Genomic DNA, 20341 nt, shown 5'->3' with positions numbered 1-20341 from the left:
GAAAGGTTGCAAGTTCAAATCCCCGAGCTGACAAATCTGTCGTTCTGCCCCTGAGCAGGCAGTTAACCTAACCCACTGTTCCTAGGCTGTCATTGAAAATAAGAATTTGTTCTTAACTGACTTGCCTAGTAAAATAAAGGTAAAAAATTAAAAATTGACGGTTATGAAATGTGCTCATATTGTATTATGAACACGGTATTAATAGGAAATATTTAATTTTTGACATTATTAAGGACCTGTGTATTGCGACGGATAATTCATATGAATAAACTGTGTATACCATAAAAAATGGTGTGTAACATAAAAACCCTACCTTTTATTAATCTCTGGCCATTGCTAATTAAAACATTATGGTTGGCTTGTCTTATTAAATATCAAACTGCCATGGGTTAGGGAGTCCATTTCATAGGACTGATACTTACTCAAGTGAGGGTTGACTGGAGCTGAAAGAGAAAACAAAAGACACTTGAATCATTTAGGAGTTCAAACTTATGAAAGGAATGCCTGCGTCTAAGATTTCATCTCTACTCTGTATAAAAGAGCCGTGGGGAAATCTAAAAAGGAAGAACTACTTTGTTTGTCCCTGCAGTCTAATTTGAGGCGGAGTACTAGGGAGTAGTGAGGCCATGCCATCAACCCCTCTTATCATCCGGAGGGAGAGAGGGTTAGGGTTAGGTTACTCCGGAGAGAGAGAGGGCTTATGGGCTGCAGAGGGCTAATGGAAGAGAAGAAGCACAAGACTCAGGTAAACTATACAGACCTGCATCTTTCTTAATTTAATTCACCACCTTCCCTATCTGTGCTCGCCAGGAACTGTGGCTGAGTCCTTTCCTAATCCCAATGAGGGCAGAACTGCATGCTGGGTAGAGATTTTCAAACCATTTGCAGTGGAGATAGCTGATGTGAAATGTATCCCAATTTCAACCAATAAACTTCCAGAGCCTAACCTGTAGAGAGAGTATTCTTCAAGCAAAGTAGGAGTTTGGGAGATGTATTCAGGCTGTAAATTTCACGGTGAGATGTTTGAACTAGAGTAAACCGTGTGTCCCATTTGATGGTGTAAGAGATCAGCCCGGTCCAACAAAGGTGCAGCCAGAGGCATCCGTCCCATTGGCTAACGATAAATGATCAGATATGAACATAATGCAAATGAAAAAAAACAACATCAGAAAACACAACAACAGCAGATGTTTAAGAGAAAAGGCTACTATTATCAAAAAGAGATCTGTCAAAAAAATGTAAATGCAGAGAAATGATCCCATTTAGCAATTGTATAGAGAACCACCAATTGATTCATTGATGATTCAATTGAGGATTAAAATCTGAAAATGCCTGCGACTGCATCAAATTATTGTAATTTGGGAAACTGCATAATACGAAGGAGTGGGCTGGTGGTTTGTGGCGAATCGCATCAGATGTTCATTATGGGCCTTTTTCTCCATAGTTTCCCCTATTCTGAGCCGCAATTATGCATTGGGAGGTTCCATTTCCCCCACTACTAAACCACCCAGCTGTTCCCAACTTCAGTGAGGAGAAGGAGGTCGCCTTGGTGGAGAGGAGCAGATGCTGCTAGCTTGGAAACATGCTCTGCATTAGTGCTGACTCTAATTGATAGGGTCTCTGTGCACTCAGTGCCTAGATAGACCACAAGCACTGCGCAGGCAGGGAAGCAGTAGGCAAGGAGGCACAACATTTAGTCAACATCGTTAGATACACATTCGAATTGCCGCATGTCTCTTTTGCTCGTTGTGTACGGTAGCGTGCATATCTGGAGGACTTAGTTGCACGGACACACGTTTTCCTAAGCCTACATCAGAAAAGGTATTTACACAAACATGTTTTTGTACATTCTCCTTTTCTCCCGTAGGCGTCACTTCGGTAATATCCTCGTTTTCTTTCTCAAACAGCTGCCGTACCATATTTATGGAGAAGAGAACACGATTCTTGAGACCAAAGTTGCACATAGAAAAACATATACTGTAACTAACTCTTAACACCAACATGAAACCCAATCCAGTGTGTCAAACTGAAGTGGCTGGCATGTCCTCAGCCACAGCTGTTATCCAGAGGACAGTTGTAGGCCGTGCCACTGCTCGTTAGAATCAGCAAGTGCACTGCTAGTATTTAAAAGGCTTGGGCGGCATACCGTATTCCCGGAGTATGTAGATACACACAGGTATTAAGTGTAACCAAAAATTCTTCAAGGCACTCAGATGTCAAATAGGAGTGTTTATACACTATCATGATTCTGGTTTATAAAATGAACGAATACACACACAAAAAAAAGATGTTGTCTGAGGTAACTTGGAGATAACTTTGGCAATCCTGACACAACTCATGCAGAAGGAGATTAAACATTTCAGGTCATAGATTTGGAGGAATCATCAGTTGTCCGATACATTGTTTATATACAATGTTGTATCACTGGGGGATTAAAATACATATGTAAATATTTGAGGTCACGGTGTCATTTTACGTGAATGTGTAAAAATGTTCTCTCTCATATCTATCCACTTGCAGTGCGCGTCTGGGTGTGTATGTTGCGAGTGTTTGGGGTTGACTGTATGTGTGTGTGTGTGTGTGTGTGTGTGTGTGTGTGTGTGTGTGTGTGTGTGTGTGTGTGTGTGAGTGCGTGATTGAGTGTTGAGCATCTCTTTTATTGTATAATATGAGACCACTGAGCAATTAGTGTGTTATCTTTTACCATATACAGTTAAAGTGGGAAGTTTACATACACCTTAGCCAAATACATTTAAACACAGTTTTTCACAATTCCTGACATTTAATCCTGGTAAAAAGTCTTAGGTCAGTTAAGATCACCACTTTATTTTAAGAATGTGAAATGTCAGAATAATAGTAGAGAGAATTATTTATTTCAGCTTTTATTTCTTTCATCACATTCCCAGTGGGTCAGAAGTTTACATACACTCAATTAGTATTTGGTAGTATTGCCTTGAAGTTGTTTAACTTGGGTCAAACGTTTCGGGTAGCCTTCCACAAGCTTCCTACAGTAAGTTGGGTGAATTTTGGCCCATTCCTCCTGACAGGGCTGGTGTAACCGAGTCAGGTAGGTAGGCCTCCTTGCTCGCACACGCTTTTTCAGTTCTGCCCACAAATGTTCTATAGAATTGAGATCAGGGCTTTGTGATGGCCACTCCAATACCTTGACTTTGTTGTCCTTAAGCCATTTTGCCACAACTTTGGAATTATTCTTTGGGTCATTGTCCATTTGGAAGACCTATTTGCGACCAAGTTGTAACTTTCTGACTGATATCTTGAGATGTTGCTTCAATATATCCACATCATTTTCCTCCCTCATGATGCCATCTATTTTGTGAAGTTCACCCGTCCCTCCTGCAGCAAAATGCACCCACAACATGATGCTTCCACCCCCGTGCTTCATGGTTGGGATGGTGTTCTTCGGCTTACAAGCCTCCCCCTTTGTCCTCCAAACATAACGATGGTCATTATGGCCAAACTGTTCTATTTTTGTTTCATCAGACCAGAGGACATTTCCCCAAAAAGTGCGATCGTTGTCCACATGTGCAGTTGCAAACCGTAGTCAGGCTTTTTTATGGCGGTTTTGGAGCAGTGGCTTCTTCCTTGCTGTGTGGCCTTTCAGGTTATGTCGACAAAGGACTCGTTTTACTGTGGATATAGATACTTTTGTACCTGTTTCCTCCAGCATCTTCACAAGGTCCTTTGCTGTTGTTCTGGGATTGATTTGCACTTTTCACACCAAAGTATGTTCATCTCTAGGAGACAGAACGCGCTTCCTTCCTGAGCGGTATGACGGCTGCGTGGTCCCATGGTGTTTATACCTACTATTGTTTGTACAGATGAAAGTGCTACCTTCAGGTATTTGGAAATTGCTCCCAAGGATGAACCAGACTTGTGGAGGTCTACAATTTTTTTTCTGAGGTCACGGTTGATTTCTTTTGATTTTCCCATGATGTCAAGCAAAGAGGCACTGAGTTTGAAGGTTGACCTTGAAATACATCCACAAGTACACCTCCAATTGACTCAAATGATGTCAATTAGCCTATCAGAAGCTTCTAAAGCCATGACATCATTTTCTGGAATTTTCCAAGCTGTTTAAAGGCACAGTCAACTTAGTGTATGTAAACTTCTGACCCACTGGAATTGTGATACAGCGAATTACAAGTGAAATAATCTGTCTGTAAACAATTGTTGGATAACTGACTAATGTCATGTACAAATCAGATGTCCTAACCGACTTGCCAAAACTATAGTTTGTTAACAAGAGATTTGTGGAGTGGTGGAAAAACAAGTTTTAATGACTCCAACCTAAGTGTTTGTGAACTTCTGACTCTAACTGTATTTTTACCACAATGTCCTCAGTGATTGTATAAATTGTCATTAGAGAGTTTAATAAAGCCTAAATAATGTTATAATGAGTATAAGGGTCTCATACATGTCATTACATATACACAGTATAAATATTCCTGAACACAGTAAAATACACTTTCCAATGGACTTTACACTGATAGGCTAAGTGTGTCACTGCATCAACGGTGACTTTTTCGAGGTGAGTCTTTATGTTGTTGTTACAGCACAACCGATGGTCACATGGGACCTTAAACACTGTCAAGGGGGAGACCGGAGCGTAGAGGTTGAAATGTCAGGTCAGGCATGTCGTCAATCTGTACTGTATGAGCAACCACCATAACATGGATACAGTATAAGCTCAAATTCCAGGCCTGTGGGCCACAAATAGGCCTAATGTGGCACGAGGGCAGGGAGTTTCAGACCTCTGACATGGAATATATAGAATACTCCTAAAAACAAGATAATAGGTGGAAAGCACTCTAGTGCTGCTATTTCCTCATCTCACCTGGGTGCAGAGGAAAACATGATTAGAGAATATAGGCTGGAAGCCTCTAATTAGTGCAGAAGGTCAGTGAACTGCTGTGTTTGTTTGCTAGTCAGAGCAGCTCACCACCAGACTGTGTTCTGTTGTGTTTGTATGGGTGGGGGGGGTTGGCTGGCTGCGTGCATGCAGACTTCACAGGCTAGGGCTGAGAGCTGACGGTCTGTAGCAGACGTGTATTTCAAAGGCTGGAACTAGAATAGACCCAGGCTAGGCTATTCAAGTTTGGAAGAGAGAGGACTCAAAACCTGGACAGTATCGTGTCTTGTGTTGCAGTGCTGCACTACAAGGACTTCCAACTGTGTTGAAGCTGAAGCAAAGCTCAGGCTGTAATTCTAATTCTGCAGCCTGTTGAAAGGAGTAGATTTTTTGAACAGGTGTTTGCGGAGGACATTTTCAGTGCCTCTTTTCACTCCCTTCATAAGAAAGTACCAAAAAAAAGGACGGATTGATACAAAAAAAAGTAAATGATAGTGAAGGATAAAGAAATAAAGTAGACATTAGACAATGATTGTGGAACCTTGTCTACAGAAACACCAGTGGTAACAGACAGGGAATTAAAGTCCACCCCTCCAACTACATACAAATTGCATTTAATTCAAAATCCTTTCCGTTTGTATTCTTAGCCGAAATCCTTGCTGGATGGCTCTTGATACTATCTGCCGCCTCCCCCTCGGTGACAATGGCACTTTTTGATGACTAAGTTGAGGAGCTGAATGTTTTCTCATGTAATTATGCCTGGATCTCTGAATATGTAATCATCACTGGTACAAATTCATCTCTCTCTTTGCTTTATTTCCTCCTTGTAAATAAGAATGCTCTGTCAAATGTACTGACAGTGACCTATCTCATGATTCAGTATTTTCCTAACCAGTAGGGGTCCCTATTACCATATAAATATGTCAACATCTGGGAGGCCCTTACTGTGATACATTACATGATCAAAAGTATGTTGACTTCGAACATCTCATTCCAAAATCATGGGCATTGAAAATTTAGAATTTGTTCTAAACTGACATGCCTAGTTAAAAAATGGTTTGATTAAAAAATGTAAACATTTAAAATATGGAGTTGGTCCCCCCTTTGCTGCCATAACAGCCTCCACTCTTCTGGAAAGGCTTTCCACTAGATGTTGGAACATTGCTGAGGGGACATTCAGCCACAAGAGCATTAGTGAGGTCGGGCACTGATATTAGGCGATTAGGCCTGGCTCGCAGTCTGATTTCAAATACATCCCAAAGGTGTTCGATGGGGTTCAGGTCAGGGCTCTATGCATGCCGGTGAAGTTCTTCCACACCAATTTCTACAAACAATTTCTGCATGGACCTCGCTTGGTGCACGGGGGCACTGTTATGCTGAAACAGGAAAGGGGCTTCCACAATTGTCACAAAGTTGGAAGCACAGAATCATCTAGAATGTCATTAAATGCCGAAGCATTAAGGTTTCCCTTCACTGGAGCTAAGGACCATAGCCCAAACCATGATTAAAAAGCCCCAGACCAAAATTCCTCCACCACCAAACTTTACAGTTTGCACTATGCATTGGGGCAGGTAGCGTTCTCCTAAATAAAATACAATTTATTTATATAGCCCTTCTTACATCAGCTGATATCTCAAAGTGCTGTACAGAAACCCAGCCTAAAACCCCAAACAGCAAGCAATGTAGGCGTAGAAGCACCCAGATTTGTCTGTCGGACTGCCAGAAGGTGAAGCATAATTCATCACTCCAGAGAACGCATTTCCACTGCTCCAGAGTCCAATGGTGGTGAGCTTTACACCACTCCAGTCGACATTGCATGCTCTCTTGGCATTGCGCATGGTGATCTTAGGCTTGTATGCAGCTGCTCGACCATGGGAACCCAATTCATGATGTTCCCGACAAACAGTTCTTGTGCTGACGTTGCTTCCAGAGGCAGTTTGGAACTCAGTAGTAAGTGTTGCAACCGAGGACAGACAATTATTTAACTTATAATTCATTGTATTCCAGCGGGTCAGAAGTTTACATACACTAAGTTGACTGTGCCTTTAAACAGCTTGGAAAATTCCAGAAAATGATGTCATGGCTTTAGAAGCTTCTGATAGGCTAATTGACATCATTTGAGTGAATTGGAGGTCTACCTGTGGATGTATTTCAACTCCTACCTTCAAACTCAGTGCCTCTTTGCTTGACATCATGGGAAAATCAAAAGAAATTGTAGACTGGTTCAAAAGTCTGGTTCATCCTTGGGAGCAATTTCCAAAAGCCTGAAGGTACCACGTTCGTCTGTACAAACAATAGTTGTGCATGTATAAACACCATGGGACCACGCAGCCATCATACCGCTCAGGAAGGAGACGCGTTCTGTCTCCTAGAGATGAACGTACTTTGGTGCGAAAAGTGCAAATCAATCCCAGAACAACAGCAAAGAACCTTGTGAAGATGCTGGAGGAAACAGGTACCAAAGTATCTATGTCCACAGTAAAATGAGTCCTATATGGACATAACCTGAAAAGCTGCTCAGCAAGATAGAAGTCACTGCTCTAAAACCGCCATAAAAAAAGCCAGACTACGGTTTGCAACTGCACATGGGGACAAACATCGTACTTTTTGGAGAAATGTCCTCTGGTCTGATGAAACAACAATAGAACTGTTTTGCTATAATGACCATCGATATGTTTGTAGGACAAAGGGGGATGCTCGCAAGCCGAAGAACACCATCCCAACTGTGAAGCACGGGGGTGGCAGCATCATGTTGTGGGGGTGCTTTGCTGCAGGAGGGACTGGTGAACTTCACAAAATAGATGGCTTCATGAGGCAGGAAAATTATGTGGATATATTGAAGCAACATCTCAAGACATCAGTTAAAGCTTGGTCGCAAATGGGTCTTCCAAATGGACAATGACCCAAAGCATACTTCCAAAGGTGTGGCAAAATGGCTTAAGGACAACAAAGTCAAGATATTGGAGTGAACTGAAAACGCGTGTGTGAGCAAGGAGACCTACAAACCTGACTCAGTTACACCAGCTCAGTCAGAAGGAACGGACCAAAATTCACCCAACTAATTGTGGGAAGCTTGTGGAAGGCTACGCAAAAACATTTGACCCAAGTTAAACAATTTAAAGGCAATGCTACCAAATACTAATCGAGTGTATGTAATCTTCTGACCCACTAGGAATGTGATGAAAGAAATCAAATCTGAAATAAATCACTCTCTCTACTATTATTCTGACATTTCACATTCTTAAAATATTGTGGTGATCCTAACTGAGCTAAGACAGGGGATTTTTACTAGGATTAAATGTCAGGAATTGTGAAAAACTGCGTTTAAATGTATTTGGCTAAGGTGTATGTAAACTTCCGACTTCAACTGCACATCCTTATTGAAGAAAATTATTTCTCTACTGTACATTGCTGAGGGGCATTCTGTACACTATACAACAAAATACAATACAATATGCAACCATATACATTAACACCATATAGAACTGTGAGCATACAAGGCCATGCTAGTCCCTACTGAAGAATATACAGTGCTGAAGGTCAAGTAGATTTTGTACAGTACAATTAACTCCAAATAGAGCATTGTGATCATACACTGTCCAGGCCGCCCAACTAGACAGAGAATGATTTCTGCTCACCACTGTATCTGATGGTTCTGTCTGTGGAGTCTCCTTCCCCGAAGCGTGTGATGGGGGTGAGGCGCACCAGGTAGGCCTCTGGCTTGATGAGCTCCGTCAGGTTGTGGGTGATCAGTTCGCCCTTGGCGATCGCTCCCTCCATGGGGATCTCTTGTTCCCACCACCTCGATTGGCCCGTCTAGACAACACATAGGAATATTTTATTGGAAAATCATTATAATCAATTCCAATGCTTATTTTTACAAGTGCACATAGGCCAAACTTGACACATTATAATCACTTCCTACTGGTGCACGTTCTGAACTCAAGGTGAAAGGAAACTAATAGGATACATTTGAATGGATTCCGTATTTTGCAAGGAAGGGCAACCATCACTACAGCCTCCACTTGGTTATATGATCTTCGTCCCATCTACCATAAAGTTAGCCGACTAAACAATGTCCTGTGTAATTGTGTGCTATTCTTTTGGTGCTGAAATCACTAGGTTTTTATAAAAACGCCAGAGCTCCAGTCGGCCCACACTAGTCGCCGCTCAACCCCATCGTGTAATGTGGAGTTGAGTTTCGCCGGCTACCATAAAGTTAGATCTGATTTAACCACAGACATTACAACCAGTGGAAAGTGATATCTACTGACGTCATCCACGTATTCCTATGAAAAACTCCCGATGGCGCTTGAAGTATTTGAATTTGAAAGTATTTGAATTCGAGACCTATTGCTGAATGGGGCTGAAAGGCACCAGAGAGGATGAGGAAGAGAGAGGCCCAACTCGGTGGAAAATCTGTTTCCCTCCAAGTAGGTGGTGTTTTTTTGTTGTTTCGCCCACCATGCAAGGAGTTGTTGTATGGAGGTCAATGAGTGTCGAATTTGGTCCCCCAAAAAATGAGTGGCTTGTTTGATACTCGAGGTCGGAGTTGTCACGGGATGGATATAGGGGAAGCAGGTTAGAGCGTTGGGCCAGTAACCAAAAGTTTGGTGGATTGAATCCCCGAGCTGACGAGGTAAAAATGTGTGGTTCTGCCCCTGAACAAGACAGTTAACCCACCGTTCCTAGGCCGTCATTGTAAATAAGAATTTGTTCTTCATTGACTTGCCTAGTTAAATAAAAAAAGACATTAATGAAATGAGGCTAGTAGCATAGCATCTCTCTCTATTGAATACAGTCGGTTGATGTCAACCACCCTAATTGAATATTTTAAAAATTATTACAATAATGAGATGTATCCACCAATCCAAAGAAAGGACAGGTGGGAGCTAGATGGCCCGTTGTGTCGCTTTGTGGACAACGACTCCCATTGTTTGGGTGGAGAGACAGGTATCTTGTCAGTATATCCATAATCCTTGACGGCCTAAGGATTATGGTGAAAGTGGCCATAAGGATCACGGTCAATGTAGTTGTTTTTATTGTGCCTGAGAGTCTCCTAGTAGCTTGCTGGCCCGTGATCGATCTATGTCAGCACATGGTCCTGTGTGACGGCCAATGTAAATTTAAACTAATTCACAGTGGGGATCGAACTTGATCATAATAAACTAATTTTAAAACCCAAAACGGACACCAATTATATACTGATCAAACATATAAATGCAACATGCAACAATTTCAATGATTTTAATGAGTTACAGTTCATATAAGGAAACTAGTCACCTTAAATAAATAAATTAGGCCCCAATCTATGGATTTCACATGACTGGGCAGGGGCACAGCCATGGGTGGGACAGGGCGGGAATAGTCCTACCCACTTCAGAGCCAGGTCCAGCCAATCATAATTAGTTTTCCCCACAAAAGGGCTTTATACTCATCAGTGAAGAAGCCGGATGTAGAGATCCTGGGCTGGCGTGGTTACATGTGGTGTGCGGTTCTGAGGCCGGTTAGACATACTAGAAAATTCTTTAAAATGACATTTGAGGCAGCTTATGGTAGAGAAATTAACATTAAATTCTCTGGCAACTTGAGACCTCTGTGGCATTGTGTTGTGTGACAAAACAGCACCATTTTAGAGTGGCCTTATATTGTCCCCAGCACTGTGTAATAGTCATGCTGCGTAATCAGCTTCTACTTTCAGCAACTTAATTGGTAAAATAAGGGGAAAAAAACATATAAATATTCACCGGTCAGTTGGAGGGATTACCCTGGCTCTCACTTAGCTATATGCTAGTTGGCTCTCACTTAGCTGGATGCTAGTTTGCCCTCAATTAGCTGGATGCTAGTTTGCCCTCACTTAGCTGGATGCTAGTTTGCCCTCACTTAGCTGGATGCTAGTTTGCCCTCACTTAGCTGGATGCTAGTTTGCCCTCACTTGGCTGGATGCTAGTTTGCCCTCACTTAGCTGGATGCTAGTTTGCCCTCACTTAGCTGGATGCTAGTTTGTCCTCAATTAGCTGGATGCTAGTTTGCTCTCACTTAGCTGGATGCTAGTTTGCCCTCAATTAGCTGGATGCTAGTTTGCCCTCACTTAGCTGGATGCTAGTTTGCCCTCACTTAGCTGGATGCTAGTTTGCCCTCACTTAGCTGGATGCTAGTTTGCCCTCAATTAGCTGGATGCTAGTTTGCCCTCAATTAGCTGGATGCTAGTTTGCCCTCACTTAGCTGGATGCTAGTTTGCCCTCAATTAGCTGGATGCTAGTTTGCCCTCAATTAGCTGGATGCTAGTTTGCCCTCAATTAGCTGGATGCTAGTTTGCCCTCAATTAGCTGGATGCTAGTTTGCCCTCACTTAGCTGGATGCTAGTTTGCCCTCACTTGGCTGGATGCTAGTTTGCCCTCACTTAGCTGGATGCTAGATTGCCCTCACTTGGCTGGATGCTAGTTTGCCCTCAATTAGCTGGATGCTAGTTTGCCCTCAATTAGCTGGATGCTAGTTTGCACTCAATTAGCTGGATGCTAGTTTGCCCTCACTTATTTGGATACTAGTTTGTGTGATTCTGGAGTAATGACAGATGAAGGCAACCCCTAGAGAGACTGGGGCTACGTCCTGATTATCCACTATTCTCCCTAAGTATGCACTTGTTCACTTCCAGTCATGGATTGACAAAATAGAGTAGTGAACTCCCCATCCAGCCCAGGTTTACAATGTCACACAGTAGTGAACTCCCCATCCAGCCCAGGTTTACAATGTCACACAGTGGTGAACTCCCCATCCAGCCCAGGTTTACAATGTCTCAAAGTAGTGAACTCCCCATCCAGCCCAGTTTTACAATGTCACACAGTAGTGAACTCCCCATCCAGCCCAGGTGTACAATATCTCACAGTAGTGAACACCCCATCCAGCCCAGGTTTACAATATCTCACAGTAGTGAACACCCCATCCAGCCCAGGTTTACAATATCTCACAGTAGTGAACTCCCCATCCAGCTCAGGTTTACAATGTCTCAGAGTAGTGAACTCCCCATCCAACCCAGGTTTACAATGTCACACAGTAGTGAACTCCCCATCCAGCCCAGGTTTACAATGTCTCACAGTAGTGAACTCCCCATCCAGCCCAGGTTTACAATGTGTCAGAGTAGTGAACTCCCCATCCAGCCCAGGTTTACAATGTGTCAGAGTAGTGAACTCCCCATCCAGCCCAGGTTTACAATGTCTCACAGTAGTGAACTCCCCATCCAGCCCAGGTTTACAATGTGTCAGAGTAGTGAACTCCCCATCCAGCCCAGGTTTACAATGTGTCAGAGTAGTGAACTCCCCATCCAGCCCAGGTTTACAATGTCTCAGAGTAGTGAACTCCCCATCCAGCCCAGGTTTACAATGTCTCACAGTAGTGAACTCCCCATCCAGCCCAGGTTTACAATGTCTCAGAGTAGTGAACTCCCCATCCAGCCCAGGTTTACAATGTCTCACAGTAGTGAACACCCCATCCATTTCTGATTTACAATGTAGTGAATCACCGCATGGTGAGGGGGGTTACACATTTTACACTAAGCACCAACGTCCTCCAGAACAGCTGCCTCTGTTGTCGCGGGGAACACATCTTTATGGAAGACGTTACGAGTTCCATCAGCCTGACTGACAGTCGTAAGTGGCATCGTGACATTTCTTTGAGCAGTTGTAAACTGTGGTTTTTAACAGATAGATTTACTTCATTGGGCTGGAAGGAAGTTAACTGAATTTAACACCGGATAAGTGTCCACTTCAATTTATGGCAATTTTTCTTGTCTTTCATATTTTGTTGTTATAGTAACAGACAGGTTAAATTAGAGGGTGGGACAGAGGTAGGGGAGTGCAGGCAGAAAAGACAGGACTGGGGATCAAATCCCCGCCTGCAAGGCATCATGGGTAGCGCAGAGCTGGCAGTCGCTAGACCACACCAATGCGGTGTGAGCAGATTCCGTCATACCTGTACACTCTGTTGTACAGTACCGTCTATCACTACGGCTTTTCATTTCAGTCTTTCTTACAAATAAAACAGCCTGCCAAGAAATCTATTGTGAAACTTCATAATGAATTGTCTCTTTCATTGTGACCTACTGTTTTCAATCAATCACAAATGACACCTTCTCAACATAATGAATAGTACTTCGGGCAGACATAAACAAAGACATTAACAAATGCATTTGAATACCGCAAGCACAGACGTGTGTATGGATGCGCGCACACACACACACACACACACACACACACACACACACACAAACTAGAGCTGCTATGACAATAGACTAGAAGATAGGCAATCTGTTCATGAATAGGTGACAGTTATGAAGTTGTCATACATGTGGAAGAGCAGACACCTTGTTGGAGCTGAGGTGCCACCGTGCTGGAAGCATTGAGATGAGATAAGATGCTCTAGCTCTTCGAATCTCCCAATTAACTTCTCACATGCATAGCAAACAGGTTGAAGACAGAGACATGCATCTTCAAATCAAATATTAAAGGAATCATTTAAAGCGTGTATGTTTTAATGTAAATATTAAAGGAATCATTTAAAGAGTGTATGTTTTAATGCAATTATTAAAGGGATCATTTAAGCCATGTGTATTTGAATGTAAATATTAAAGGAATAATTTAAAGTGTGTGTATTTTAATGCAAACATTAAAGCAATAATTTAAAGCATGTATGTTTTAATGTAAAAAGCTTTCTTAATTCCCTTGTTGGTTTCTTAGTCACACAGTTCCTCTAGAACCAGCTAAGCATGTCAAATTAAACGCACCACCACATAACTCCCTCGGTCTTCAGGTACTTAGAAAAATAAACACCAGTGCACTAGTCAAAAGGGATTAGCCTCAAAATATAACAATAGGCTGCATATGAGTACAATACAATATCTAGCTTTTAGTGTGGCCCAATGTTTTCCAGTATAAAGCAATGGACTGTACTATTGCCTTGCTTGCCAGATGTATTGTGTTCGAGACAGTTGAGGACAAACACTATAAATTAACATCAAACAACTATATTATATCACAAAAATAATCAATATTAGTACATCTGAGTTCTATGAACTGTACATTAGGGAAAACAAACCGTGAACGGCTCAAAAATAAAATCATTTCAGTTTTCATTCTTCATTGAACATCTATATTCATATCCCGTCACTCAAAATTACAAAGAGTGACTATTTTTCAATGCATCACAAGTCATCACACTCATAACACCATCTCAATGAATTGTCTTTCCATGCCAGAGATGCAACAAAACTTGGTTATGTGGCCAACCCCCGAGCAATGTTGTGCGGCTAATCACTGTTGATCTTGGTTACGACAATTGGCACGCTCGCCATTTTCCCAGGGTGCCAAGGCCCACGTTGTCTCGTGTGACAGCTGAGTGAGTCACAGTCGGCCTGGCAGGCGACAAATAGAAGATGACTGGTCAAACCCAGAATTCAACCAATGGAGAGTGGAGCTGGTGGGAAGTGAGCGGGGGAACCTGTGAGGCCCACTTTTTCTCCTGCACGTCCCTGCTACCCAGCTAATGACATCTACATCTATTGCCTCGGCTAGCTTCCTAATTCCACATCTGCAGTTCTTACAAGGACATCTTTTTCTTAAAGGGACATCTTTTTCTTACAAGGACATCTTTTTCTTAAAGGGACATCTTTTTCTTACCAGGACATCTTTTTCTTAAAGGGACATATTTTTCTTACCAGGACATGTTTTTCTTAAAGGGACATATTTTTCTTACCAGGACATGATTTTCTTAAAGGGACATATTTTTCTTACCAGGACATGTTTTACTTAAAGGGACATATTTTTCTTATCAGGACATGTTTTTCTTAAAGGGACATATTTTTCTTACCAGGACATGTTTTTCTTAAAGGGACATATTTTTCTTAAAGGGACATATTTTTTTTGTTGCCTGCTCTTTTATCCACATGGAGTTTGAGCCGTAGAGATGTACAATACTACAGTATGTGTTCTAAGAATGTATCTATGGTTTCAGCATGAAACCAAGGCTGGATTGTTATAGAGAAAGGATGCATGATCATTATGAGAGGATAACCAGACATTATAAGGGGTCATACAGTACATGTGTGTCACAAGTCTTATAACAACATTATAACAGCATCCCAATGCATTATACCTGCAGGAAAGTAAAGGGTTACCAATTATGCATACATATACTGTAGGCATAGGCCTGTGTCACTCAAGAGACAAAACTCATGTGTAGTGTAAATGGCATTAGCATGTACTTTACTAACACCCCTAACATCTAAAAGGGCACTACACTGCTCTTCCGCTCCAGTTTAGGTCCCATGTCGCTGAGATGTTAGGAAGTTATCAGCTCTGTCTGCCGTTCAAACACTTCACCCCCAGAAGCACAAGGGACCGTCAACCTAATCTCAGACAGCACTTGACTTTTAACACATCCTCCAGCATGAGCACCACCTTTGGCATCCTCCTTCTGATACCTCCTCCTCACTCCTCTAGCCTCCTCCTGCCTGCTCCTCCAGTCTCTTCCTGCCTCCAATTGCCACCTCCTGTCTCCTCCTGCCTCCTCCAGCTTCCTCCTTCCTGCCTCCTCCTACCCCACCTTCTCCTCCTGTCTACCCCTACTTCCAACAGCATCTTCCAGTCTCCTCCTGCCTCTTCCAACCGCCTCCATTTCCTCCCTGCTTCCAACAACATCCTCCTGGCTCCACCTGTTTCCTCCTGTCTCCCCTGCTTCCAACAGCCTCCACCTGTCTCTTCCAACCTCCTCCAGCCTCCTCCATTTCCCCCCTGCTTCCAACAACATCCTCCTGGCTCCACCTGTTTCCTCCTGTCTCCCCCTGCTTCCAACAGCCTCCACCTGTCTCTTCCAACCTCCTCTAGCCCCATCCAGCCTCCTCCAGTCTCCTCCTATCCCACCAGCCTCCTCCTGCCTCCTCCTGCCTCCACCTGTCTCTTCCAACCTCCTCTAGCCTCATCCAGCCTCCTCCAGTCTCCTCCTATCCCACCAGCCTCCTCCTGCCTCCACCAGCCTGACATTTCATTTCCTACAACGCTGACCTTTATATTCAAACATCAGCGGCAGGGGAATACATATGCCTGTTTTGTTCATCCTCTTCAGTGTGTATGGCAGACTCAGACACAGCCATAAAATTGGGCGAATTAAATTGTAAAAGCGCAGATGTTATTTGGCTTGTTTTGAAGATTTACCTGCAATGTGGGCAGAGGTAGAGAAGGTAACAGCCATTCATTTTCCATGTCATGTTCATTCACACTGTTACGTTATGATGGTCATATTATGATCATAATCGGACTCACTGATATGTCTTCAATACAAATGCATCCACCTTTCACCATTTACTGCTTAGAGATGCTGAGAGAGAGTAGATCATACTGATCATGTCATGTATGGTTATATACACAGTCAGACAAAATGCCATGTCATCCACCAAACAGGTGGATTGTACAGTACCAGTCAAAAGTTTGAACACACCTACTGTACTCATTCAAGGGTTTTTCTTTATTTGTACTATTTTCTACATTGTAGAATAATAGTGAAGACATTAAAACTATGAAATAACACATATGGAATCATGTAGTAACCAAAAAAGTCTTAAAAAATGTCAAATATATTTTATATCCTTCAAAGTAGCCACCCTTTGCAGTTCAGTTGTGTTGTTTCAAGGTAGGTGTGGTATACAGAAGATAGCCCTATTTGGGAAAATACCAAGTCCATATTATGGCATGAACTTTAACATTACTTTAAGACATGAAGGTCAGTCAATCCAGAAAATGTCAAGAACTTTGAAAGTTTCTTCAAGTGCAGTCGCAAAAACCATCAAGCGCTATGATGAAACTGTCTATCATGAGGACCGCCGCAGGAAAGGAAGACCCAGAGTTCCCTCTGATGCAGAGGATAAGTTCATTAGAGTTAACTTCACCTCAGATTGCAGCCCAATAAATGCTTCACAGAGTTCAAGTAACAGACACATCTCAACATCAACTGTTCAGAGGAGACTGCGCGAATCAGGCTTTCATGGTCGAATTGCTGCAAAGAAACCACTAAGGATGCCAATAAGAAGAAGACTTGATTGGGCCAAGAAACATTAGCAATGGACATTAAACCGGTGGAAATCTGTCCTTTGGTCTGATGATTCCAGATTTTAGATTTTTGGTTCCAACCGCCGTGTCTTTGTGAGACGCAGAGTGGATGAACGGATGATCTCCACGTGTGGTTTCCACTGTGAAGCATGGAGGAGGAGGTGTGATGGTGTGGGGGTGCTTTGCTACTGACACTGTCAGTGATTTATTTAGAATTCAAGGCACACTTAACCAGCATGGCTACCACAGCATTCTGATACACAATCCCATCTGGTTTGTGCTTAGTGGGACTATCATTTGATTTTCAACAGAAAAATGTCCCAACACACCTCCAGGCTGTGTAAGGGCTATTTGACCAAGAAGGAGAGTGATGGAGTGCTGCATCAGATGACCTGGCCTTCACAATCACCTGACCTCAACCCAATTGAAATGGTTTGGGATGAGTTGGATCGTAGAGTGAATGAAAAGCAGCCAACAAGCTCTCAGCATATGCGGGAACTCTTTCAAGACTGTTGGAAAAGCATTCCAGGTGAAGCTGTTTGAGAGAATGCCAAGAGTGTGCAGAGCTGTCATCAAGGCAAAGGGTGGCTACTTTGAAGAATCTAACATATAAAATATATTTTGATTTGTTTAACACTTTGTTATTTCATAGTTTTGATGCCTTCACTATTATCCTACAATGTAGAAAATGGTAAAAAAATAAAGAAAAACACTTGAATAAATAATGTGTGTCCAAACTTTTAACTGACACGCAGATTAGGTAGCCTCATGGTTAGAGCATTGGGCCAGTAACCAAAAGGTTGCTTGATCGCATCCCGGGGCTGACCACGTAAAAATCTGCTCCTGAGCCAGGCAGGTAGAATTTCAGAGGGGTTGCTTTAAATGCGGAAGACACATTTCAGTTGAATACATTCATTTGGACAACCGACTAGGGATCCCCTTTTATTGTACATGTATGTCTTTTTCTATTTTTACGTGTGCTTGTTTTAAAATAGTCAAATTAATAAGCTAAACTATTCCCTCACATTCTGCTCTGTCCCTTTTTTAATTCTGCTAAGCAATGTATGTTGCCTGTTGGAGGTAAAACTGTGTTGCCATGGCAACGAGCCTCACTTCTCATTCATGCCATCATCATGCCAAATCCTGTTGTAGAAAGGAGGAGAGAGGGAGAGAATAGAAGAGAGAAAGAGACAGAGGAAGAAAGAGAGGGAAGAGAGAGAGAATGAGAGAAAGAGAGAGCGAGAAAGAGAAAGAAAGAGAGAAGAACAGATAAAAGGGTAGAGAACCAGAATAAGAATGAGAGAGAAAGACAGAAGAGAGAAAGCGGGAGAGAGAGAAGAGACGAGAGAAAGAGTTAAACACAGATAGAGAGGGAGATAGAGAGAGAGAAGAGAGAAAGAAGAGAGATTCCTTCTCATGGATTCCTCCTCATCCTCTTGTCTCTCACTTTCCTCCTCTTCGATTCATCAGGATACAGCAGCTCATCCTCAAATCCACCGGAGACCAGGGGGAAATCATTTACTCTGAGTAAATAATAATCTGGGGAGAATTCAATCCAAGGCCTCTCTCTCGGACGCAGCAAACACACCACTAAATAATTCAAACAGCACCAATTAGCCTTGAGTTAGTTCTAATCTGTTTGACCAATACTCCATTTTTTTTCTCCTTCACGCGAATACTGACATGACGGGGAACATACAGTCAATCTGTGATGATGAAACAGAATGTATAGTCAAGTCTGTGATGATGATGAAGGCTGATAATGGCGAGGCTGACGACTAAGCTGTGAGCACTCGAAGGCCAAGGCGGGGAAACACCGGGCGACTTGGCCGTTGCATTTCTCCTCGATGCTGTGTCAGGACGTATAGACACAGAGTCCTCCTTTCTTTTATGCCGAAAGCTTGTTACGGTAGTAGGGTTGTCGGTAGCAGGGTTGTCGGTAGTAGGGTTGTCAGCAGTAGGGTTGTCAGCAGTAGAGTTGTCGGCAGTAGGGCTGTCAATATTAGGGTTGTCAATATTAGGGTTGTCGGCAGTAGGGTTGTTGGGCAGCAGGGTTGTCGGGCAGCAGGGTTGTCGGGCAGCAGGGTTGTCGGCAGTAGGATTTTTTTGTTGGCAGCAGGGTTGTCGGGCAGCAGGGTTGTCGGCAGCAGGGTTGTCAGTAGGGGCAGTAGGGTTTTGTCGGCAGCAGGGTTGTCGGGGCAGTAGGGGTGGGCAGTAGGGTTTTTTTGTCGGGCGGCAGTAGGGTTTTGTCGGCAGTAGGGTTTTGTCGGGCAGTAGGGTTTTGTCGGCAGTAGGGTTTTGTCGGGAGTAGGGTTTTGTCGGCAGTAGAGTTGTCAGCAGTAGGGTTTTGTTGGCAGCAGGGTTGTCGGGCAGCAGGGTTGTCGGCAGTAGGGTTTTGTCGGCAGTAGGGTTTTGTCGGCAGTAGGGTTTTGTCGGCAGTAGGGTTTTGTCGGCAGTAGGGTTGTGATTTTCCTGTGTTTTATACATATTTCCACACCATGAGGTTGGAATAATACTGTGAAATGTTGAAAATGATGATAACACCTTTTTAGTGTAAGAGCTGTTTGAAAAGACGGCCTGAAATTTCAACTTGTTTTGGGGTTTTGGACCGCCTGGCGACATCACCAGGAGGTATAAGTTAGTAGACCAATAACCAAGAGAGTTTTCTCTCTGCCAAAAACAGCTCATTTTCAGGTTACATATCCCTCCCATTAGGGTCCTACAATTAGGCCCCTCACTCAGACCACTACTAGACAGTCTTATCAAAATTCTTGCTTAAGTATATATATTTAGCTAAAAGCTATTCTTGACCATTTTAATAGAAAACAATCACAGTAAGGTACTTAAGGAAAAGCAGCCAACAAGTGCTCAGCATATGTGGGAACTCCTTTAAGATTGTTGGAAAAGCATTCCAGGTGAAGCTGGTTGAGAGAATGCCAAGAGCTTGCAAAGGCAAAGGGTGGCTACTTTGAAGAATCTCAAAGATTAAATATATTTTGATTTGTTTAAAACTTTTTGGGTTACTACATGATTCCATATGTGTTATTTCATAGTTTTGATGTCTTCACTATTCTAAAATGTAAATACTTATGTGAACATATTGTAATAGGCAATGTAATCCTATTATGTACGGCAAGGACAAGAAAAGCGGTTTGTGGCATGGATATTTTACGAGTACTTCTAACAGGGGGAGTGAATGTTGTAAAGGGGAGTGTGAATTAGTTGTCACACATTGCCTTGTTAACATGCTAGATGAATTGCAGGTACTTAACGAGAGAATGACCACCTCGACTATTATACTTAGCAAGACGTCACGATGTGTGAAGTCGAGGCGAAGTCCGCTGAGCTGTCAAGAGTTTAATACGCTGTTAGCAAC

The 20341-nt window shown here is 42.7% G+C and overlaps 1 protein-coding gene across 1 annotated transcript in view; it reads right to left on the bottom strand.

Moving 5' to 3' along the window:
- Nucleotides 1-20341, bottom strand: part of LOC112262102 (MAM domain-containing glycosylphosphatidylinositol anchor protein 2) — a 183723-nt gene that overhangs the window by 15684 nt on the left and 147698 nt on the right. Inside the window, exons 11-12 of the mRNA XM_024437812.2 lie at nt 8509-8686; nt 423-443 (exon numbers count right to left, since the gene is read on the bottom strand). Of these exons, the coding sequence (XP_024293580.1) occupies nt 423-443; nt 8509-8686 (199 nt within the window). The remainder of the gene's footprint in view (nt 1-422; nt 444-8508; nt 8687-20341) is intronic.

This window comes from Oncorhynchus tshawytscha, linkage group LG11 (genome assembly GCF_018296145.1).
Source record: "Oncorhynchus tshawytscha isolate Ot180627B linkage group LG11, Otsh_v2.0, whole genome shotgun sequence".
Classification (NCBI taxonomy): Eukaryota; Metazoa; Chordata; class Actinopteri; order Salmoniformes; family Salmonidae; genus Oncorhynchus; species Oncorhynchus tshawytscha.
Note: the sequence above shows the minus strand (reverse complement) of the source record. Positions and strands in the feature narration are given on the sequence as shown.